General features: G+C 48.5%; 1 protein-coding gene across 1 annotated transcript; it reads right to left on the bottom strand.

The window, feature by feature from the left end:
• Nucleotides 1–240: 240 nt before the first annotated feature.
• PARL (presenilin associated rhomboid like) lies at nucleotides 241–24,762 on the bottom strand. The gene is made up of 10 exons (XM_004603069.2): nucleotides 24,613–24,762; nucleotides 19,588–19,783; nucleotides 18,689–18,829; nucleotides 15,900–15,948; nucleotides 11,003–11,098; nucleotides 9,633–9,782; nucleotides 7,614–7,684; nucleotides 6,598–6,699; nucleotides 6,392–6,489; nucleotides 241–567 (listed from the first exon to the last, which is right to left on the bottom strand). Exons 1-10 carry the CDS (start codon nucleotides 24,726–24,728, stop codon nucleotides 456–458), a joined length of 1,131 nt encoding a protein of 376 aa, XP_004603126.1. The 5' UTR covers nucleotides 24,729–24,762; the 3' UTR covers nucleotides 241–455.
• Nucleotides 24,763–24,855: the final 93 nt, after the last annotated feature.

Here is a 24,855-nt window from a genome sequence, read left to right as displayed (position 1 = left end):
CGCTGACCCTGGCCTGGTCTGTGGGCCATGGTCCCGAGCACCACCGGGTACAGTCCTGGGGGCTCTGAGCACTGCTGGGGTGGCCCCGGGAGTTCCCGGCACTGCAGGGCCCTTGCAGCAATGCCTCCCTGACAAACTCCAGCCCAGTTGGTTGAAAACTGCCAGGAGGGACGCAGTTTCCTGAGAAACACCTGAGAGACATCACAAAAAAAAAAAAAAAAAAAAAGGCAATGAACGCCCTCTGTTTACAAACTAGATATAAACCTTTATTTCACAACTTTGTCATAATTTGCTTTCTAGTAAGACACGTACTGGGGACACAGTTTATAATACTAGGAAAGCGAGACGCTCGGCGGCTTCCTCGGAGGGGGGCGCTCCCGGATGGGGGCAGCGCTGTGGGGCGTCGGTTCGGGCAGCGGGTCCAGATGTACCAGCAGTGCAGTGACCACCTCCAGTTACTTAGAGCCACCTCCCTTTTTGGGGGGATTAGTCCTCATTTCGTGCCAAATTTTCACCAGAGGCTCCCTGTTCTTCCAAATGAGTTCATGGCCGTAAGTAATGTACCATCTGGGGAGAAGAAAAACAAATAACACTCAAAACAGGATGACAGACAAACTTCAGCACCCTGATATTAGCAAGCTGCCATTTGGAAAACTGAATGTCACTGTTAGTTACTATCAAGCTTATTAAGAGAGCTGACGGATTTATTTAATAATGTCAAACAATGATTTACCGTTAAGATAGTGGCTACAAGGTCACAGTATGATGGGGCCTTGATGAGGATGAAGGGTAGGCACCTCCCCCATGCTTTCATTCCGTTACAGAGGAGGGTGCTGAGGGGCAGGAGGTGAGTGCTAGTGGCTCCCACTCGAAGGATGGCAGCCACAGGATACTAAGCCTGCACTCAACTACAAGGGAAATCGCTAAGGCCAGGATACTGAATGGGCTCAAATGCCTGGAACACACCGCATGTGGATTCTCAGTTCTCCAACCAGCTCCTCTCGCTCAGTCCCCTGAGCACTTCTGGGAGCAGCTCCTGAGCACCTTCAGGTGTGGCCACCCCACTCCCCCCAAAAAAGAAAGGAACAAGCTTGAGAACTGTCAGAATCAGAGATTACTAATGAGGTTTAATATCTCTTACCACCCTTCCCTCAGGAACACAGGCTGTGGATCCAAACTGTCCCTCTTTTATTATTTTAAATTATTTTTTTTCGTTTGTTTGGGGGTCCACACCTGGCAATGCTTGAAGAACCTCACATGGTGCAAGGGATGGAACCAGACAAGTGCTTTAACCTCCGTACTATCCTGTCAGCCCCCTGGCTGCCTTCTAAAATGAAGTTCACTCCCCATTCTCCTGTGCAAAGGAGAGGTCTGTCCTGAAGTCTGACAGCAACTGAGGCAGCAGAAGTACACAGAGTGGCGTTCACTGGCTCAGGGTACAAAACCAGAACCACCCAGAGCAAGTTCCTGTTTGGAAAGCCAGGCCCTACACGCCCCGAGCACTGCAGGGGGGAGGGGAGAGGGGCAGGCCCCAAGTGGAGGCCACCTGTGCGTGACCCGGGAGAGGCCTGCCTTCCCCGGGGCTGGCTGAACAACACTGTCACTGACGTCTACATTTGTCTACTTTCCCCCACAGACATTTCACGCTCCCTGAGGCAGAGGCCAGAACTTGCTGATCTCTGCAGCTCCTAGATACCTGAGAGAGAGAAAAATGCCAATGGAGCATAGTAGCTCTGTTCCATTATACTGGTCAACAGAATAGCACCCTAATGTTTTTCCTTTGGGGGGGTTGGTTTGGGGACCACACCCGGCAGTGCTCAGGAGTTACTCCTGGCTGTCATATGCAGTGCTCAGGGGTTACTCCTGGTTGTCATATGTAGTGCTCAGGAGTTACTCCTGGTTGTCATGTGTAGTGCTCAGGAGTTACTCCAGGTTGTCATATGTAGTGCTCAGGAGTTACTCCTGGTTGTCATATGTAGTGCTCAGGGGTTACTCCTGGTTGTCATGTAGTGCTCAGGAGTTACTCCTGGTTGTCATGTGTAGTGCTCAGGAGTTACTCCTGGTTGTCATGTGTAGTGCTCAGGGGTTACTCCTAGTTGTCATATGCAGTGCTCAGGGGGTACTCCTGGTTGTCATATGTAGTGCTCAGGGGTTACTCCTGGTTGTCATATGCAGTGCTCAGGAGTTACTCCTGGTTGTCATATGCAGTGCTCAGGAGTTACTCCTGGTTGTCATATGCAGTGCCAGGGCTCAACCCACAACCCTGTCAGCAATGTGTAAGGAAAGCGCCTCCAGCCCCTGTGCTCACTCTCCAAAATAAACATTTTTTTTGTTTGTTTAAACAAAAAATATAAACAAAATAAACATTTCTTGTTCTAGTTAAAATAAAAAGAATGTTTACTTTGTTTTGGGACTTCATTCAGCAATGCTCATGGTTAACTCCTGGCTCGGCAACTCAGGAATTATTCCTGGTGGCACTTGGGTTACCATGCGGGATACTCGGGACTGAACCCAGGTCTGCTGCAAGCAAGGCAAGCACCTTACCTGCTGTACTATGGCTCCTACCCGTTTTAATATTTTCTTTTCTTTTTTTTTTTTTTTTTTTGGCTTTTTGGGTCACACCCAGCAATGCTCAGGGGTTACTCCTGGCTTATGCGCTCAGGAATCACTCCTGGCGGTGCTCGGGGGACCATATGGGATGCTGGGAATCGAACCCTGGTCGGCCGCATGCAAGGCAAACGCCCTACCCGCTGTACTATGGCTCCAGCCCCCGTTTTAATGTTTTCTAATGCTCTGAACATTTTTATTCTAAAGGGCTTGAACTCGATCTGAACAGTTACTGGTTAAAATCTGATGATGAGGACCAGGAGAGGACTCAAAAGGCTGGATATGTGTTTTGCATGTGGAAGCATCTCGCTCAAACTCCAGGCACTGCACCTCCAGGAGTGACTCCCAAGGCCCAAGGAGCTTGAGTGGCACTGAGCACTGCCAGACGGGGTACACAAATAAAAACAAAATTAAAAAAAAAAAAAACTTTAATTTTGAAAAACAATCCCCAGAGCCAGGGAGATAGCTCAAAGCGCTGCAGTGCAGGCTCCACATGCAGGAGCCCAGGGTCTGACCCCCAGCTCTGCAGGGTCTCCTAGTACCAACGGTGGGAGGAGTCATACCCACCAGTGCTAGAATCTGGGGGCCACAAAGGTAGTACAGTGGGTAGGGTGCTTGTCTTGCTAGTGGCTGAGCCAGGTTTGATCCAGACTACCACATATGATCCCCTCAAGCAGCACCCTGAACCCAGAGCCAGAAGTAAGTCCTGAACACCACTGGGTGTGGCCCGGAAAAAAAAATCCATAAATTTACACAGACACACACAAAAAAAATTTAGAAATCATTTAAGTTAATATGTATGTAACACAATTCAGTTGGACTTAACTAAATAAATCTCTGACATATTTAGAGCAAGAAAAAAGACGCCCAGAGATGAACCGGGAGCCTCGGCATGAGAAACAGACCCTCCGCGCCTATTGACTGTGATCCTGAGGTCTCCTAACCCATTTTGGCACCAGAGCGGATGCTTGCAGCCATGCATTTTGACTGTGAACTGAGCTAAAATATTAGAAACCCAAAACCGCGCGGGCGGCCGCGCGGACTTAAAGTCTTCACTCTTAGCAATGAAGAGAAATTATTAGATGATGCCTATTCAGCAGGCCTGATTGTTGGGGAAAATTTCCAATCAATAATAATGAGTTCTGTATGGAAATATGGAATGTACTCAATATATATAGAGAATAATGGGAATATCATTAGCTACTTAGATGAGGGGTGGGGTGGGAGGGGGGTGTATTGGGGTTCTTGGTGGTGGAACGGGTGCACTGGTGAAGGGATGGTGGATTAATCATTATTTGACTGTGACTTAAACCTGAAAGCTTTGTATTTTTTTTCTTTTTTTCACGGTGGTTCAATAAAATATTTCTTTAAAAAAAAAAAAAAAAGAATCACCTTGCATCCAAATGGAACTCTAGAAGTCTTGAGAAATGAACCATTTGTCAGGGACTCTCCATTAATGAAATACCCCCCCCCCAAATCTTTATAATCTACTTATTTAAACACTTGGTTAAATATGCTTATTAGACAAGTGTATTAAAGGTCTGAGCTAATTATTAAATATTTGATGCAGAGCATTAAATGCTTTATCTTACTGGGACACTGTTTTGATTATTCTCGTCAGTCCAAATCAATGTTAACTGGGCATTTCCTGTGCTGAAATCAGGAAAATAATTCACAATGACAATCCTGAGCCACCACCTCCTGCCACAGCGCCTCAGAGTCTGGTGACCTGCTGGAAACTGCGGACTTGCAAGGAGAAGCCAAGTGACCCTGGACAGGGAACCTTCTCCAACCTTCCACTGTACGGTGGATCCCTTCCTTTCAGGATTTCAAGACTGACATTGATCTACAACAAACTCACAACTGCAAGATGGCTCAGTTCCAGGTGTGATGGATAATGTACACGTACATGACATCAAGTGATTTTTAAGAACACTATACTCTGTATTCCAAAGTTGCAATGAGGGGCTGGAGCAATAACACAGAGCGTAGGGCGCTTGCCTTATACACAGCTGACCCAAGTTGATCCCCGGCAACCCATATGGTTCCCAGAGCCCACCAGGAGTTATCCCTGAGTGTAGAGCTAGGAATAAGCCCAGAGCATCACCAGATGTGGCCCCAAAACAAAAGACAAAAAGTTGCAACAAGGTGCTGGAGCAACAGTACAGCGGGTAGGGCGCTTGCCTTGCACGAATTCAACCTGGGCTGAACTCAACCCGGCATCCCATAGGGCTCCCCGAGCACCACTACAAGTTAATTCCTGAGTGTAAAGCCAGGAGGAACCCCTAAACATTGCCAGGTATGGCCAAAAAAGAAAACCAGAAATGTTTTAGAAGGGGCCAGTGTCATAGTATAGGAAGTAGGGTATTTGCCTTGCACGTGGCAGACCCAGGCTTGATCCCTGGCACTCAGTAGTCCCCCAAGCCCCACCAGGAGTGATCTCTGAGCACAGGGCCAGGAGAAAGCCCTGAGTACCACTGGGTACTGTCACAAAACAAACTGGGGGAAAAAAAAAGTAAAACGAAAATTTTAGAAAAGATGGAAGTTTTTTTTTTTTTCAATTTAACAGATCTAGTAAATGAGCAGAACTTGAAACTAGAGACAGCATAAAGAAAACTGATTCCTCTGCTTTTAAGATACTAGACTTAAAAATTCTTTGGATCCAACAACTTGCAGAATGGAAAAAGGCCATCTAACTATAGTTCAAAAAAACATATAAAAACCTGCTGGGGAGAAAACCCTTTATAAGTGGAAAGATCCGGATAAATTTAGAGTTCATAAAGCAGCACCTTTTTTTGTTAAGTCTTTCTGCTTCTCACACTGTAACATCAGGTCAGTTTCTACTATTTATAATGTGCTGCTGTTAAAGCCAGAACTCACATATGCTATTCTTTAATCATCACTGAAAATTATAAATGGCATAATGGCATTTAGTTCTACCGCCCACTGGGCAAAACTGCTTGCTCCACTTAGAATAGATTTTTCTTTTAATTTAAAAACTTTAAGTTTTCCATTGTCATAAAACCAAGTAAAAACCAAGTAAGGGTAACAGACCATTTGTTCTGCTTTGCTTTGTGGCGACACCAGCTGTGCTCAGGGCTTACTCCTGGCTCTGCACTCGGGTCACTCCTGGCAGTGCTTGGGGGACCATATGGGGTGCCATGTGTAAGGCCAGCGCCCTACCCACTATAAACACTCTGGCCCAATAAGCGACTTTCACGGAAGACAGCACAGTGCGGACCTAGCACTCTGGATAAAGGACACCCCGCCACGGGGACTCCAAGGCTGAGATGGGCTCCATGAGTCCCAAGGAAATTCCATGACAGACCCACGACACCTCTACAATGTCTGACGTAACAGCTCATTGTCGGGGCAACCGAATTCAACATGGGCTCGGGGCTGGGGCTGAATCTCTGTTCTGCTACTGACGAGTGGTGTGACCCAAGGCCAACCATTTCTGGGCCGTTTCCTGGAAGATGAAGGGAAGCACAGTGCAATGCAAAGCCACGGGAATGGTTCCCTGGCTCAGTGTGGCCCCAGCGTGAGGGGCGGGGGTGGTGGGGGTGGCAAGGGAGCAGGGGCTGATGGCCTGAGGGCGAGGAACAGAGAAGCCTGGAGGACGGGAACCTGTGTCTCTGAGGGCCAGGACTGGAGGACGGGGGAAAGGAGAGGTCTTCTCCACCTCCTGCGCACTTTTCTCCCCTGGCTCTGCTTCCTCCTGCCTGTGCGCTTTCCCTGGCGGAAGGGAAGGCGCAGTTAAGGGACCAGCCACATTCAAACTTACATTCCAAAGAGCGCACCCCCAAGATGTGCTGCATGATCAAAAAATTTCCATCCCAGGATCACTCCTGCTGTATCCATGGCAATAATGGCTTTGAGGGCCTGGACACAACATAAGAGAAAAGAATTGATGCAACTTGGATTCCCGGCGCTGGCGTCCCCAATTCAGCCCATGCAGCGAGCACATCCGGCCCTCCTCGCCATACTCACATTGCCCGCCGTGAAGGTGAACATGGGCAGGAAGATGATGGCGAGCCTCCCGTCCGGGACCTTCGTGCAGACAGCGGCAAGGACAGTCATGATCGCGCCCGACTGCAAGGGGACACAGCGGGGAGCGGAGGGGGTATGAGACTCTCAGCATGCCCCAGCTTGGAACAGTGTCAAGAGCTGTGCTTTTAGCAGGAAGGTTATTTGCTGCAAAATCTAGGTGAGCGTGAGACTTCAAGGTTTCAGTGACCACTGCACAGAGGCAAAGAGACCCCGAGCTCATCACAGAATGACCACTGGGAAGTAGTCCCTGTCCCCGTAAGTGTGACGGCCCCGGGCAGAGAGTAAGCACGGGGGCTAAGGCGTCCACCTTGCAGGTACACAACCAAACCCAGTTTGATCTCAGCTCCATGATCCCCAAGCACCACGCCGGGAGTAGCTCAAGCACCACAAGGGGTGGCCCAATCCCCCCTCCCTCCCAAGTCAGGTAAAGGGACTGACTATACAGCTAAACAATGGAGCACTTGCGCAGCCTGAGAGGCCCTGGGTTCTAGCCCTAGTAACAACCAACACACACACACACACCCTCAAAAGAAAGAAAGTCAAGTGAAGGGTCAGAAGTTCCCTAAGTTACCTCAGAGGGCTGGATCACAAGCTTTCCAAGCGGGAGCACTCAGTTCAAACCCCACACCACAGGGCCCCTCGAGCACTGTCAGGGGAGGCCCACTCTAAGTTCCGGGAAGTTCATACCCTACTTGATAACAGAGTGAACATTTCCCTGAAGCCCGGCCCTGATGCCCTGCTCCAGGACAGCACCCTGCACCGGCGCCAGCTCCGTGCGCCTGCCTACTCGGGAAGCCTCTCCCCACAGCCCTGGGTCAGAGAACAAAATCTACAACCCACAGTCTTTTTTTAGGGGGGAGGGCAGGTGCGGGGCCACAACCAGCAGTGCACAGGGCTCTCCTGCGTCTAAAAATAAACCAACAAATAAATACTGAATCTGAGTTAGAAATACTTACTGCACCAAGTGAGGGTCCGTATCTCCCTGTGACAACTTTACACACATAACTGACAAAATTAGAAATGACACCTGAAAAACAAGGCATATTTAGGTCACGTCAGTGAGGCATGAACGATACCCCGTAAACTAACAGGGTGGGTCTCCTCGCACCTCCATGAAGGGTGGCGTGGGGATCCCCTCCCCTGCCTCAATTGTCACATCATCTTACAGGGAAACCTGCTGAGTGATGCAAGGTTGCCGCGTTACCTCTCGGTTTGCATTTGCTTCATCTCGAGTGCAAAGGGGACCCGTTCCCAAACTCACCAACGATCTGGAAACCCTCGGGGCCAGGCTTCAAACGCACCAACTAGAATCTGGGGCTCGAGCTGGGAGTCTACACCTCGCCCAGCTCGCCCGAGGCCCCAATGCACAGCTGGACTGCTGACCCCTCCCCCGGGCTGCAGAGTCACCCTGTGGTTCGTTTTAACACCTCCCCATCAAATAGGAATTAACAGCATCTGCACCAAACTCTCCGTACCTACAACACAGCTAGACCTTGGAGGGAGGCTCCCACTTCACAAGCCAAGGCATCACCTGTCTTGTGGGTTTGGTTTTTTAGTTCTGGAGTCACACCCCGCCGTGCCCAGGGGACCCTCTGGGGTGCTGGAGATCAAACCGGGGCTAGTCACATGCAGAGCACCAAGAGCCCTCCTTGCTCTGCCGCCACTCTGGCTCCTGGGCTCCGAGCTGTGAGGAAGCAGTGTCCAGGAGGCCAGCTGACACTGATTCCGCCGCCGGGCCCTGGGGCAGAAGCTTGTACTTTAGCCACACAGCCTGCCCACACAGCGCCGCAGCCGCCTCCCCCCGCCACGGGCACAGTCCTTACTGCCACACCACAGGATCTAAACTGACACCTTCTGTCTCCGAGCACAGTACAAGTAAAACTGGCAAATACGTTTATTTATCTGTGGACCCTCCACAGCAGTGCGTAGGGATGGAGAGACCATTCCCAGACGGCTGCAGTGTCCAGGGGCCATGTAATGACAGAGACTGGACTCAGGCCTCTAGGCATGTCGGGAGTTTTAGCCCTGGGAACCATTTCCCTAGCGCTAGGTATGTTTTCAAATGAAGAGATAATGTAGATAAATTTCTATTCTTTATGGTTTCAGTTTAACTGAAATAAAGAAGTGAAATGTTACCAAGCAAATACTTCTCCTGAGCAGCATGTGGAATCTTGGAACTGTGCTACTTCCCTGGTTCAAGTAAGAAAACGATGCCATTTCCAGCCATGGCTGAGTGGTCTCTTGGTAACACAGACACAACAAAGATATGGAATACACTCTTTCTTACTGAGTACCTCTGCTGTAAAGCTCTCAGGAAAAGAAACTAAATGGGGCTTGGGAGAAATCAGCAACAAGGCAATGACTGAGCAGTCTCAATCGTCAGCAAGTTTGGGATCCACTAGTTTACAAAATGCAAAAGAGTGTAAGCAGCCAAGACCTAGTAAGAGAAAAACGGTATTTTGAGCTGGAGAGACAGGACAGAGAGCCTTGCATGAGACCGACCCAGGTGTGATCCCTGGCGTCCCATAGGGTCCTCCAAGCTCTGGAGAAGTGATCTCCAAGCACCCAACAAATGACATGTTTTAATTCAATATTAAGCCTGAATTGCTACCTATCCTAATTCAAAACTAAGCACGTTTAATTAGTCTAGGGCCAGAGCGATAGTACAGTAAGGAAGGCGCTTGCCTTGCACGCAGCTGATCCAGGTTCGACCCCCAGCATCCCATATGGTCCCCCAAGCCCACCAGGAGTGATTCCTCAGTACAGAACCAGAAGTAACCCCTGAGCACCCCTGGGTGTGGCAAAAAAAAAAAGAGAGAGAGAGAGAGAGAAAGTCAATAAAGAGACAGAAAAGACAACAGTTCCACTGAGAGTGTGGTTCCATTCTCTCCATATGTGGTAGAGCGAGCACTGAGCACTGAGTCCATGTCCAATACAGCCGTTTACCTCCACCCGGTGCCCTGAGAGCGTATTACCTGCGGACAAGTACACTGCCATGAACTGCTCCTGCCCCAGAATGTTCACGATGCTGGAGGAGAAGCTCCACAGAACATACATGTTGGCTGCCATGTGGAACAAGGAGAAATGGCTGAATGTGGACAGCAACATCGGAGAACAGAGGACCTCTAGAGGAGGAAGAAAGGACAGCCGGTCACAGCAGAACACACCCCACAAGAACGATCCATCTCAGACGGCTCATTGTTATAAAATAAAGCAAAACACGGAGAAAAAAACACACCCAGTCAAAGCTTCAGCGAGATAATTTATAAATCTCAAAGTGGTAAATAGTAGCTTAATTTCGTTTCTGCTTAGTAAGTGATCAATAAAAATGTTGAATTCAATGACAAACCCTTGGCCCTGGATTACAAAACTCAGATGACCAAGCAATGTGGGGGAAGTGGCAGGAATGACAAAGTGAACTGCAGGTGGCAGAGAGGGCATAGAGGCCTGGACAGACCTGGACAGGCCTGGACACCAGGGGATGGTGGGGGTGGTGGGTGTAGCGACAGTACAATTATACCATACACTTTGACACTCTTGTAACTACGTTACTGAAACCATATACTTTTTTTTTTCCCTTTTCTTTTTTGGGCTGCACCCCAGTAGTGCTCAGGGTTTATTGTAGCTTTGTTCAGGAGTGTTCACCCCAGCAGTGCTCAAGGACTTTATGTGGTGCCAGACTCCAACTGCGATTGTCTGTATGTAAGTAAGACACCTTAACCCCTTATTATTTCTCTGGCTCCCCAGTTAAATAAAAATTCTTAGTTAAATGAAAGCTATTTGTTTCTATAGCAAAGTAGTTGCAAAAAAAAAAATAGTTACATTATTTCGTTTTATATATTGTTATACATACAGTCTGCTCAGAGGTAAACTTTAGGGTAAACTTACAGTTATCTGGATCTTTTCTTCTGGAGTGGGGGGACCCCTGGCTGTGCTCAGAGCTTACTCCTGGCTCTGCACTCAGGGATCACTCCTGGCGGGGCTCAGGGGAATTGAAACTGGGTCTATCATGTGCAAAGCTAGCGCTGTCCCCACTGTCCTGCTCTCTGGCTATGTCTCATCACCCTGGACTATAATTCATCCAGTGTTCAGGCAACGAGTTCATCGAGTGCCCATGTGTGAAGCCCCCTTCAGGCAAGGGTCACAAGGAGATACCTGTTTCCTGCCCTCAGGGGCTTTCAGAGACCCTCTACATTTTGCTTAGAACTGTTAACAAGTAACAGTTGCAACCAGTGACAAGTTGTTAGTAAGTAACCACCGTGGCAGGACATCTCAGTAACACAAGCCTTAGTTACTACATTTACTTCACAACTCCTTTCTGCATGGAACAACAGGTTGGACTTACTTGAAGCTGGATTGGAAGTGAAGTATCTGATCATTGTTCGCTGTAAGGAAGGCACTCTCCATAAACAGAACACAAAGACGTTTGCGGCTATGATACCTACAAAATAAATATAATTTTGAGAGGTGAAAACAAGAACAAAGTCTGATCTAAAGTACACCTGAGGGGCTGGAGCGATAGCACAGCGGGTAGGGCGTTTGCCTTGCACGCGGCCGACCCGGGTTCGAATCCCAGCATCCCATATGGTCCCCTGAGCACCGCCAGGGGTGATTCCTGAGTGCATGAGCCAGGAGTGACCCCTGTGCATTGCCGGGTGTGACCCAAAAAGCAAAATAAATAAATAAATAAATAAATAAAGTACACCTGAGTAACAGTGTCTACCAAAGTAACAGAAAAGTACTACATGCTTGAGGGGAAACATGTATAAAATGAATGTTTTAAAAAGTCTCACAACTGTCATGGGTTATGTTTTTTTTTTTAAAAAAAAATACTGGAAACATGTTAGAAATTAGCTTCCTTCACTCAGATTCATGACACTGCCTTAGATCAGTTTATTTTTCAACAATTAATTTTCATAATTAACTTTTTATAATGGTCAAACCAAGGATAGACACCATATACAGAATTAAGTTCACTGGCCAAAACTAGAAAGGCTTATATATAGCAGTTCTTTGTCCAAAGAATAACACAATTTATCCACTAAGTGAAACTCTGTAGTTCACTAACAGAGCTGAAGGGTGATATGTTTGAGAAAAGCCCTTGTTTAAATTAGGATTCAGGAATAATATGGAGGAATTTTGTAACTGCTTTTGAAAATATACAGGAATTGGGACTGCTATCATTTTTCTGCAAGACCTGATATTACTAGAATCAAACTGAGGATGTTTACTCAACTTTAATTGAGAGTAGGGGGTTAGGACACCACCCAACAGTGCTCAGGGACCGTATGCGGTGTCTTGTATTGAACCAGGTGTAGCCACAGGTAAAGGCAAGCGCCTTATCTCCCTCCTATCCTCTCTTTCTTGTCACATTTTTACATCTATGAAGTTGGGAAATTAAACTGTTTTTGAAAACCAGAAATTAAATGCATTAATTTCAAAACTTACTAAAATTCTTTTACTGATTTCCTTGACTTATAGGAATTTAAACCTTTAGATTCATTAACTTTCAATTCCATTAACTGACAGTAAGGGCTGATTCTAGCAACATTCAGGGCGAGCTGGACAGGAGGAGTGATTTTTAGAGGATATTCACCGTCTCGTTCCTACCAGCTGCAACAGCTTATGGGCCCTGTTTCCATACTTGCTCATGCTGTGAGACTCAGAGCAAAGACACTGCCGTTCCGAGACTTCTGGCTTTCCTCTCTGGACACACAGGAAAAACCGTTGCCCTTTGCACAGACGCTCCCACATTTCCCCCGTTTTAGTACTTGGAAGCAGGCTGCATAGTCCATTAGAGATTAACTGGCAGCATTTCTTTCTCCACAGCACAATGAATCCGATTACATCAGATTTCTTACCAGTGGGGACAGAAACAGCTGCTGCTATAGCATCTTTGGGAAACAGCAGGAATCCTTTCAGAGATGCTGAGGGGCAGTACTTATGAAAGGAAGGAGAAACCAGAGGCCAGGCCAGTCGGCATGTGTGTGTGCATCCCAGCGAGGACCTGGGAATCTGCACGGGGACTGGCAGGGAAGGCACAGACCCCTGTAAAAGAAAGGCACAGACTTTGCGGGGAAAGAGAGAGCTGTGGAGTGAGGGGAAGCCTGAAAGCAGGCTGGTCACCAGTGCCGTCTGGGGCGGCATAAAGAGGAAACATCCTGAGTTTGGCCCCAGGTTTTCATGCCCAGAAAGAGACTCAGTCAGGGCTAGGCAGTTTCACTCGAAAGCTGGTTCCACAAAAACAGAGAGGCCTGCTGGACTGGTAGGTGGCAGCTGCCTGGCCAACTCTGCCAGTCCACAAGGTACGCCCCGAAGCCGGTGATAAAAGGCCCACGGCCGTGTGCACTGATGGACGGATAGAAAGATCAGGCATTCCAGGGCTGGAGCAATAGCACAGCGGGTAGGGTGTTTGCCTTGCACGCAGCCCGACCAGGGTTCGATTCCCAGCATCCCATATGGTACCCGAGCACCACCAGGAGTGATTCCTGAGTAATTAAGCCAGGAGTAACCCCTGTGCATCGCTGGGTGTGACCCAAAAACAAAAAAAAAAAAAAAGAAAAGAAAAGAAAGATCAGACATCCCAGAAACTGTAGAGAAGCATAGCTCATCTGGTTCAAGACATTACCTTGAAGGAACAGACTCGGGGAAAGGAGAAAGCTAACCAAAGATACCAAGGTTAAGAGCAGCTCAAGAGGTAACACTGGCGGGGCTGGAGCGGTAGCACAGCGGGTAGGGCGTTTGCCTTGCATGCGGCCCGACCCGGGTTCAATTCCCAGCATCCCATATGGTACCCTGGGCACCGCCAGGAGTAATTCCTGAATGCAAAGCCAGGAGTAACCCCTGAGCATTGCTGGGTGTGACCCAAAAATCAAAAAAAAAAAAGAGGAACACTGGCAAGTTTGGAAATCAAATACAAGCGGTCTTTTTGTTAAAAAAAAAATTGTTTTGGGCCAAATAAATAGCAAAAAGGTAAGACACTTGTCTTGCACACAGCTGGCCTGAGCTCTGTCCCTAGCATCACATAGTCCCGACCAAAGGTGAACCACAGAACTAGGGAGTATCCCATGAGCACTGCCAGGTCTAACCCCCCAAAGCAAACAAACAAACAAAAAAATATATATATATATATAGCAAAGGTATAATAACAAACAAAATTAACTTAGATGGTATTGACAAATCCCTGCAAAGATGTAAACTACTGGGGCCGGAGCGATAGCACAGCGGGTAGGGCGTTTGCCTTGCACGCGGCCAACCTGGGTTCGATCCCCGGCATCCCATATGGTCCCCCTAGCACTGCCAGGAGTAATTCCTGAGTGTAAAGCCAGGAGTAACCCCTGAGCATCGCTGGATGTGACCCAAAAAGAAAAAAAAAAAAAAAAAGATGTAAACTACTGAAACAAACTCAAAATGAGAAAATTAGAATAAGCCTATAGTAGAGACTGAATGAATTACAAAATCTTTCCACAAAGTCAAAAGGCACAGAAGCCACTGCTTTGATATTATTTTTCTAGAACTACTCTAATAAATCACCACAAATTTAGTAGTTTCAATATATTCTGCCACAGCTCTGGCTCTAGAACTTTGTGTTTCTAGTTTTGGCTCTGTGCTCAGGTGTGACTTCAACCAGTGCTCAGGGGACCAAATGCAGTATCGGGGACTGAACCAGGGTCGGCCACTTGCAAGGCAAGTGAGACTCAACCCCTGTCCCACAAGCTCCGGCCCCGGGACACCAGAAGTTTGGAACCTGCCAATGGCCAGGCTGGGCTTCGAGACCTTGACTCTTCCGAGTTTCCGCGCTCACACCAGGCACTGCCCAGCTTCCTGCGCATCACTCCAGACTCTGACCCGGCTCTCCAAAAGGCCTTCTTTCCTGTACATCACTGGGCCCTCGCTTCTTATTATAAAGGCAACAACCAGTGGACTCAGGCTCACCTTAAATCTGATCTCACTGTAACTGCAAACATCTAGTTTTATCTGCAAAACCCCTGTTTCCAATGCAACAGTCCTGGGGTTAAGGCACATGCCCTGTTTACTGAGGCTTGGGTTTGATCCCCAGAGCACCACCAAGCGAGGAGTAACCCCTGAGCACCAGCAAGTATGTCCCAAGTTCAAACACAGAAAGACAAAACAGACTATCAAATTGGAAAATGTTTATGCCCAAATATACCGAGAAGTGCCAGAGAGACAGGGGTGAAGGCACTTGCCTAGCACACAGGTGACTCCTGGGTCAATCCCCGGCACTGCACAGTCCCCTGAGTACTGCCCAGAGAGAATTCCAAACACACAAAGTTGGAAGTAGCCCCCAAGCACCATCAGGTATAGCCCAAAATCACCGCTACACATACCGAAAACTATTAATACAGTGTTAAGACAACAGATAGGATGGGGGAAAATGTCTGCAAATCATATACATAAAATAAGGAACTGGAATCCAGAATATATCCCAAAGTAGGCACAGAACACTAAGAGCACCATTAAGTCTAAACAATAATATTTAACGAGATTATATTTTATTATTTTTCCAGGAAGATTTTTCTTCCTATCTACGAACTTGTTAAAGAACTTCTCAAAGTTCTATCCCGAGATAAGAACATCTCGGAATTTCCCAGATAACAAAGTCCAGAAAATACTGCACAAATATTATTTGAAGGGCCAGATGTCTTTCCAAAAAAATTTATAAACAAAAAGAAGCATGGTGATATGTAGAGCATGCTTACATTTAAATCAGATTTTATAAACAGCATGTTGCAGTAAAGAGAAAATTGGCTTAAAATGGGACAGACCTGAATTCTGAAAGGTGAGACCTTCGATAAGTTGCTTCTCTGAAAGCCAGTTTCCTTATCTGTAAAAAGGGAGATAACTAGCCTGTGAGCAACCCAGTGAGGCAGGGAGAGAATACACACAAAGCAGTCTGCACAGAAGGGACTGGGCGCTCCCTGGAGCGTTCTCTCACGGGAGGAAAGAGTCACTCCCTCCCAACTTCCCAGGTTTGGATTCCAACCCAAAGATTAGAGCGTCTGCTCAGTTGACAAGTTCCAGTGAGAAAACAACTGGCCCAGAGCACCCTGGACACCTTGATGCCACGCTCCTGTTCACGTGTCTACATCGACCTGCAGGTACAGAGGCTCCCGTCTAAAGCACCGATGCGCACGGTACAAAGCCAGGGACTGTGACATACTGTACCTTTTGTTTTGATTTCTCTTCCCTTGAATGGCTAAAACGTGTAAGCTAAAACAAACCTGTCACTGTCCGCTGGCCATCACTTAGGTTATTCCACCACTTGTTAATCTAAAATAGAAGGAAAAGTGCATCTCACTGTATGGTAAATACTTCCAGGCTAGGAAAACTGCAAGCCAGAAAGAATGGCTTGCAGTTTTCTTGTGATGAAAGAATGATTCTTCATTTGTAACAAATCACCAGGGGGGACTTGAAACACGTGGACACACCAAGAAACATGTGGACAGCGAAAAGCGCAGGCAAATGTCTGGAGTCAGCCAGCTGCAGAGACCCACCGATTAGCTCTATGACCACCCACCAATTCCTTCTAAAGTTCCATTTCTGGTGCATAATGCTCTATAATGCCCTATTAGATAGAGAGAGGTACCCACTGAGTGCTCACAGCTAAGTTTTTACAAGTCTGGGGAAGGGGCAGGTTTGGGCCTCATCTGGCCATTTTCAGGGAATGACCCTCGGTGGTGACTGAGGGATGATACAAAGCCAGGGACTTAAGCACTGCCTTCCTTTTTTTGCATGTCTTCTCTTCTCTTTGTTTTGGTTTTTGGGTCACACCTGGCGATGCTCAGGCTTCCGGCCCCTAAACCACTATCTCTCTCGCCCCTGATTTCACTTTAACTGGGAACTTAAACTGGGAACATTTATCGTCAAAACTGTTTTTCCCTTTAGGTGTAATAACAATACTGGGGTATAAGAAAGAGACAGAGGGTCGACCCAGCAAGGAGGGCTTTTTCCTTGCACATAGCTGAGAGGTTTGAAGACTGGCACTAGACATGGTCCCCAGAGCACCATCTGACTGACTGAGCAGAAGGAACCCCGAGCTCTGCCAAGTGTGATCCCCAAAAAACAAAAGACAGAAGAACGAGGATGCGGGTCAGTGTTACAGCAATTATTTTGTCTCTATGAGAGCTGTGGCACGGGGGGAAAAAAAGAAAGAAAAGGAGAGAGAGGCTAGAAAGATAGTACAGTGCTGGCTTCACATGCAGCCAACCCAGGTTCAATCCCCGCCATCCCAGAGGGTTGCTAGCAGTTCATTTCTGAGTGCAGAGCCAGAAGTAACCCCCTAGGATCACTGGGTGTGGCCCCAAAGCCAAGAGAGGAGAGGAGAGGACAAGTGGGAGGGGAAGAGGGCGGAGAGGAGAGGGAACTCGTCCAAATGAGGAGAGCTATGCTAGAAAAACAGAATCCTAACCTTTTTTTTGTTTTGTTTTGGGACCTCATCAGCTGTGCTCAGGGATTAGTCCTGGCAGTCTCAGGGGCCCATACAAGATGCCAGGGAGTGGACCCAGGTCAGCAGCATATCAGGTAAGCTCCCTATCCACTGTCCTCCCTCTCTGGCCCAAAGAGAATCCTAATCTCTTAGAACACAATGGAGCTTTGTCTTTGGGTCACACCAAGCAGTGCTTGGGGAGCCATGTGGTGTTGAGGACTGGACCTGGGGCACCCCCAATCAAAGTACGTGATCCAGTCTTCTACACATCTCCCCTGCTCCACACATTGACATTTTTATGCATGACTATGCCTAGTTTTGATTACGATAATCAGTGATGGAGAAGGAAAGGAACAGATGAAACTAAGTTGGTCAGTGCCAATATATATTGAACCCTAGAGAATGGGTTGCATTTTATTATTTTCTTTTCTATCTCCGATTTTTCTATTATTAAATTTCTGGTGTGTTTTGTTTTGGGGATCATACTCTACTGTGCTCAGGACTTACTCCTGGCCAGTGCTCAGGGACCCTACAGGCACAGGGGATTGAACCCGGGTCACCTGCACGTTAGGTAAGCACCTTACCTATTATACCTTTTCTTCAGCTCTTAAATTTTGGTCTTAAAAAAATACATATAGGAGCTGGAGTGATAGCACAACGGGTAGGGCATTTGCCTTGCACGTGGCCAACCCGGGTTCGATTCCCAGCATCCCATATGGTCCCCTAGCACCGCCAGGAGTAATTCCTGAGTGTAGAACCAGGAGTAAGCCCTGTGCATCGCTGGGTGTGACTTGAAAAGAAAAAAAAAATACATATAAAGGGGTCACATTTGGTGTGCTAAGGGTGCCATGCCGTGTCAGAGAGTGAATCAGAGTATTGTGCAATGCTCTAACATTTGAGTTTTTGCCCCAGCCTGTACAGAACTGAATCAGACTCTATCACTATTAGAGAAAATGCAGGATAAAGCCATTGCAGATGGGTGTTCAACTCCAACTCAGTCTCTGCAGTTCTAACCGATAATTACAAGTGCTCAGCCCTCCATCGCTGCCCCTGGAACAGCAGAAACCCAGGACTCTCACTCCCTCATCACAGGTAAGGATCGTCACTATTTTTTTCAAAGAACACAGATTTTCTGCTTCATAACCTACCGTGTGTTTAACAAATCCACAACAATAAACACACCCATCTTTAGGGGAAGATCATGCACAATGCCTGGGTGATTTTTCACCACTGTGAAGTATTGGCACCCAAGTTGGGTATCAATGCTTCAGAGGGAAACCATGTGCCAGAAAAGCTGCCTAGATTTTCAAGGCTTCCGCTCCCGGCAGGGAACAGGTCAGGTCTACTGTCCTCCCAAACAAGCATACTAAAAACACACTGTCAGGGGACTTCTGGAACTCTCCCACACCCCCTTTCTCCCCACCCTCCCTCTCTTTCTTTCTCACACACCACACAAACATAAAGTGTAACTTAAGAACATCATGTGCACTGACTTCACATCTACCAGTTGCCATGGACTAAAACCACTTCACGGGAATAATCAGACTCCAAACTGTGACCAGCTGGAAAGCAGAGCAAACTCACCTCCTTTCTGAAGTCTCCTCCCTTCTGCGGCCTTATGCTGTCCAGCCAATCAGCTTTTATACCATCAAAATAATTCTGGACTCTAGATTTCAGCGACTCATATTGCCAAATAGCTGCTGATCCAAAGGCACAGCCTGTGAACTATATAAAATTAATATATTACAAAATAAATTTAAGGGACTGGAGCGATAGCACAGCAGGTAGGGCATTTGCCTTGCACACAGCTGACCTGGATTCGATTCCCAGCATCCCATATGGTCCTCTGAGCACCGTCAGGAGTAATTCCTGAGTGCATGAGTCAGGAGTAACCCCTGTGCATTGCCAGGTGTGACCCAAAAAGCAAAGTATAAAAAATACTTAAATTTAAGACAAATGTAAACCAAGCTCCAAGAGCAACACTGCTTCACTGAACAGGATAAACAAGATAAACATCTTATTTAACTGTCCCCACTTGATCAATTTCATGGTAGCCAGGGGATTGGTTAAACTACAGATGTTCAAATCAAATTCAAAACACCAAGTGAGTATCACTTGAAATGTTGAGTACATAAGAGGCCCATGCTTCCTCGGGGCTTATATTACATAACTGAACCAGGCTCAAAAAGCAATTATTTAACTTCAAGTTAAATAATTTACGACTCCAGATATTCAAATGTTTTCAATGTCCCTCCCCTATTTTGGTTTTTGGTCACGTTTGGCCGTGCTCAGGGCTTACCCTGGCTCTACACTCCGGGATGATTCCAGTGGGGCCACACTATCACTTCAGCCCCTCTCCCTTCACTCTGACAGCCCATCCACATAAATCAAAAGGCACTTGGACACTTGCACGTTACACTCTAATCACACTTGTAAAACTCTTTAGCAGCAAGGCAGAGTCTCCTGGAAATGTGAGCTCTTACCCCAACAGTGAAAAAAAAAGGTTTTATGAGAGTTCTTATAGGGTAGGGTGAAGGATAAAAGGCTGTTTCTTCGACAGGAGGAATCCAAGCATTTCTCTTGTATGCTGACCCAATAGTTCCTGAGCCTGTTCTTCGAGGTTCAATCTTCCTGGGGGCTTTCCTGAATCCACATTTTTGCTGAACAAAAAAGTTAAACCTGCAGGGGAAAGTAAGAGGTTAGAGAGAGTGGCATCCAACAGCAACCTGCCTGCATCGTCACCTCAGTCTTTCCCCCTCTGTAACCAAAATAAGCCACCACTCCCACTTCCCCTAGGATGGAGGCAGGTAGGAGGGGGCATGACACAACATCGTGTGTCCTTGAAAGAGGCAGGACTAAACGACTGACAGTCCTCTCTCCCTGGCCTGCAGGGCACTGGGCAGGTAACGGAGGGGACAGTAAGTGAGGCACATGCCTTGCGCGGGGACCCAGCGCGGCTACGACTCAACCCTGAATCCAGAGCCAGGAATAAGCACCACATGGTACAGTCCACCTGCCACCTCCACCCCCCAAAAACTCTAGCGGGTACTTTGGGGAGCTGATACTGCATATCAACAAAATAATTTTTATTCCATGTCTGCAGTTTACAGTAGTTTACAGTACTGTAAAAATCAAAACAAGAAACACACAGCCTGAATTAAGACAGCATGGCATTGTTACTGTTTGAAATCTAGTCAATTTCCAGAATATTTAACTATGCTTTTCTTGGGCAGGGAATATGGCCCAGGGGCGCCAGGGGCCATAGGGGTCATACCCAGCCGCAACCCCCCACTGTGGCTCCTAGCAAATAAATTTTCTAATTATCCTTAAGTTATTCAAAATTCAAATTAAGTACTGCCTCTATTACTGAGGCCGCCCAGCAGACTGGCTGTCCCACCCACAATGTGCTCCGGGCACCAGCATGGCGCCAACAGCCCTGGCCCAGAGACACAGCAGCAAGTCCAGGAAGACACCACAGCGCCGGAGATCTCTCCGGGCCCCCTACCAGGCCAATCTCACTGGGACACCCCAGATGGAGCAGGTGCAGTCTCCCTGCCTGCTCCAGATGGGATCCTGGAGACAAGAGTTTTCATAAGCAAACTCCCCCACCCCCACCCCCCTCCATGCGAGTTCCAGGACTGAATCTCCAGGTAACATGGTGGCAGAGGCCCGGGCTGCCCCTCCCCGGGTCCCGCCCACAATGTGCCTCCAGGTGCCATCTTAGCGCACCAACAGCCCTGGCTGGCCCAGAGACTCTCAGTTGAATCCCAAAATGGATTAGTGCCACACAGATGTCTCTGGAACCCAACCATTTACAATCCAGAAATTTACATTTACAATTGTGGCCTTGCGAGCTCTCATGATATTCAAAATGAGCAATGGGAAATGAATTATCTAGCGTCTGCCCCTGGCAGGTAGGCTTGAATGGTGGGAGGAAATTTCGAGCAAAAGAGAATGCCCAAAATTAGAGAGTATTGGGGAAACTGTCTGTCACAGAGGCAGGGTGAGGACTGGGATGTGGGGAGGGTTGAGGGGGGAGGGTGCTGGGGACATTGGTGGTGGGAAATGTGCACTGATGGAGGGATGGGTGTTCCATCATTGTATGGCTGAATCTCAAACATGAAAGCTTTGTAACTCTATCTCACAATGACACAATTAAAAAAAGTAACAGAGTTCATGCCCAATTCAATCAGCTTAATCAATGGCTGAACAAATAGAAGTACTCCTACATTATTAAAAAAAAAAAAGTACTGCTCTATTACTGGTGATTATAAATTGTGAATTCATTTTCTTTCTTCTCCCTACTTACTTCACTGTCAATTTGGGAGACTCCCCACCAACTGGATGTGAGGGGTATTTGCAAGTTCTTGAAATCCACATGAGAATCATATGTATTGATCATATCTGCCAATTCCAGCCCATCAATACTGGGGTGCATGTGTGGAGGGTGGTGTGGGAGAGAGATGGAGAGATCTCACCCCTTTTTGTTTCTTAGGCCACATTCAAAGGGGGGTGGAGCTCAATGAGGGACTCAGGAAACAATATGTGGAGCCTCCAACCCCCAAAACCCTAGGATTTTGCTTTTTTTTATGAAAGGGGGCACATACTCAGTGGTGCTCAAGGGTTGCTCCTGGCTCAGCACTCAGGAATTAACTTCTGGTGGGCTCAGGGGACCATATGGGATACCAGAGAAAGAACCCAGGTCACTTATGTGCAAGGTAAATATCCTACATTATTTGTTATAATGTTGCTGAAAGAATACACAAGACAGTGCAACTTGTGATGCACGGACAAGCCAGCACTGTAGCCTAGGTTACCAAAGAGCTGTATGAACCAACTGAAAAATTGGTTGTTCAAGAGGAGACAATAGGTATCCATGGATATAGTCATTATACTTAAAACTATGTATTTAGGGGTGGAACTGTATATGAGAACGCGCACACACACAGACACACTCCACGGGACGTCAAAAGAACACCTGGCCGCCCACCTACGAGATGGTCAGACTTCTTCGTCAAGACCCTGAACAAACGGTTTGATGCTTTTCGTATTCCTGGCGCGAGCAGATGCCACTGGGCTACACTAGCACTCGATGGGGATGAATGGAGACGTTACTGGCGCCCGCTCGAGCAAATTGGTGAGCAACAGGATGACAAGTGATATAGAAAATTTTTGCTTGCTTGTTTTGGTGCCACACCCAGGATAGCTCAGGGTAACATAGTCATGCAGTGCCAGGCCTCCGTCATGCAAAGCTGTGTTCCAGCCCTCTCAGCTCTCTCCCCAACCCCAAAATACCTCACTGCAGCTTAGAACTGTCCCCCCAATCTGAAAATGTTAAGTTCCCTCAGATGTCAGAGTCAGCCATTTTCTTCTCTGAGACAGTTCCCTCTACATGACTACACATGCTTTTGTCAAGTGTCAGCCATACTTTTCCAACCTGATGCCAGAGGGCCAGAACCAGGTGTGACTTAAAAACTCATAAAGAAAAGATACAGAGGTGATGCCACAAATTTGATCAAAGTTTCTGAAAAGCCTGCGCCAGGTTTCCCTGTGCAAACATGTGAGTGCGCGGGCTGGTTTCCAAGCTGTTCAGACAAGGCCACTCTCGCCAGCAGCTCCCTCCGGGCCGGTGCTGCTCGGGTGCAGCCTCCCCAGGCTTCGGGGGTCTTCCACCACAGCCCCAAACCCAGAGCGTGGCCCAGCAGAGTGCATGCTCGTGCTCCGTGCTCGAGACCATGTGCTGCAGGAGATAGACCCCTGGCCTCTGGCACGCCAAGCCTGCACTCTGGCCTAAGAATTCTGCTTTGTTTTGGGGTCTTTTTTTGGGGGTTGGGGGAGGCACAACAAGCTCTATGACGAAGGGTGCACCCAGAGATGCTTCAAGGACCCTGCAAGGCAGGAACCTTAATCTCTGTACTGCCTCTCCTGTCCCCAGGAACTCTGCTCTGTACCACAACCCTGATTTTAGAACCATGGGAAGGCAGAGCAGATATATTCAAGTCATTACAAATAATAAGCATGCTGCCATAACTCTGTGCTTAATTCCCAGAGTCAAGTATGCAATCCTAGTTTATGTATATTTCTCCTATAATTCACATTTTTCTATGCACCCACAAAAAAAAAAACATTTTTTCAGTTTCTAGAGCTAAAGGCCCACCAGCATGGCCCCTGGGCACTGGGGGTGGGGCCCATTTTCAGCCCCGCCCCCAAAGAAAAAAAAAAGAAAAATGTATCAAGCGATCAGGTGCCTTAAATTAAGCTACAATGTGTGTAGGGGGAGGGGTGTTCATAGAAAGCCCTAAGCCCACCTGCCCTCTCTCCCTGCCAGGTGGCTGTGGTTGGACAGGTTCTTCTGCTCTTCCAACCCTGCCTCATGGAGGTCCGCCCTGCAACATCCCAACAAACATCCCACAAACACTCCCGACGCTGAAGCTCAGGCAAGGGCTCCGGCCTATTGGCGCCTCAATATTCCACCCTGGGCTCCAGCCGAGGGTTAAGTGCCTCCAATTTCATGCTACCGTCGCACCCATGAGCCCCATGCCAGTCTAACCAAGCCAGAAACCAAGGGGAGGTGGCAAGGCTGAGCTGAAAGCACAAGAATGAAACCTCGGAGGGAAACAACCCATCACAACTGCTAGCGAGTCCCAGAAGGTTTCTCTCCGCTCAATTTTTAAGCGAGTGGTTCTCATGCAAATATATATATATTTTTTTTTTAATTAAAAAAAAAATAAAGGTAGGGCTGGAGCGATAGCACAGCGGGTAGGGCGTTTGCCTTGCATGCGGCCGACCCAGGTTCGATTCCCAGCATCCCATATGGTCCCCTGAGCACCGCCAGGAGTAATTCCTGAATGCAGAGCCAGGAGTAACCCCTGTGCATCGCCAGGTATGACCCAAAAAGGAAAAAAAAAAAGTTAGCCACTATTCTCTTCGTACAGTTGTTTTTTTTTTTTTGCTTTATGGGTCACACCCGGTGATGCACAAGACTTACTCCTGGCTCTGCACTCAGGAATTACCCCGGGCGGTGCTCCAGGGACCACAAAAGATGCTGGGAATCGAACCCGGGTCAGCCGCGTGCAAAGCAAACGCATCCCCGCTGAGCTATTGCTCCAGCCCCTCTTCTTCGCACAGCTTTTAACTCGGGCCGGGTCCCCTGGGAGCCCAGTGATCCGGGGGTCCCCACTCGTGCCCGGAACAGCCGCCCTGCAGGATGCCCGCGAAGCCCGCCCCGGCCCCCCGGGTTCCCCGCAGGCCGCGCAGGTCCGGGGGCGAGGCCCCAATCTCGGCCCGGCCACTCCCAGCTCCGCGCGGGCTGCCGCCTCCCCCAGGGGCGCGCCCGGGGCGTGGCTCGCGGCGGACCCCCGAGGCTGAGCCCCCTCCGCGCCGGCTCCCCGGTCCCCGACGGTAGCGACGGACGGGGGGGGGGGGCAGGGGCGCGAAGGGGGGCGCGGGGCGCCACCGGCCCCGGGAGGATGCCCGCGCGGGCGGCCCCGGCCGGCGGCCGTTTTTACCTGCGTCCGAGCAGCCGCGGCGAGGCCAGCGCCGCAGGGAGCTCGTCGGAACCCGCCGGCGGAGCCCACGCCTGGCCACAGCCCCAGCCTCTCTGCGCCCAGCCTCGCCACGCCATCTTCCCAACCTCTGTCCCACCATGGCCCGACCTTCCCGACCCCTGGCGGAACCACTTCCGGGGCAAAGCGAGAACCATAGAGCGCCGGGCGCGGCCTAGAGCGCCCCCTCGCGGCGGAGTTCCGCTG

Source organism: Sorex araneus, chromosome 2 (assembly GCF_027595985.1).
Source record: "Sorex araneus isolate mSorAra2 chromosome 2, mSorAra2.pri, whole genome shotgun sequence".
Lineage (NCBI taxonomy): Eukaryota > Metazoa > Chordata > Mammalia > Eulipotyphla > Soricidae > Sorex > Sorex araneus.
The sequence above is the reverse complement of the archived record's forward strand: the minus strand, read 5'-3'. Positions and strand labels throughout refer to the sequence as shown.

Bases quoted from the DNA above. Each gene is read 5' to 3' on its own strand.
- PARL (XM_004603069.2), bottom strand. From the start codon at position 24,728: ATGGCGTGGCGAGGCTGGGCGCAGAGAGGCTGGGGCTGTGGCCAGGCG. The intron at 19,784-24,612 runs GTAAAAACGGCC...TTTCCCCTGCAG, and splicing joins CCGCGGCTGCTCGGACGCAG to GTTTAACTTTTTTGTTCAGC. The intron at 568-6,391 runs GTAAGTTTGAAT...TCTTCTCCCCAG, and splicing joins GGGGGTGCGCTCTTTGGAAT to ATGGTACATTACTTACGGCC.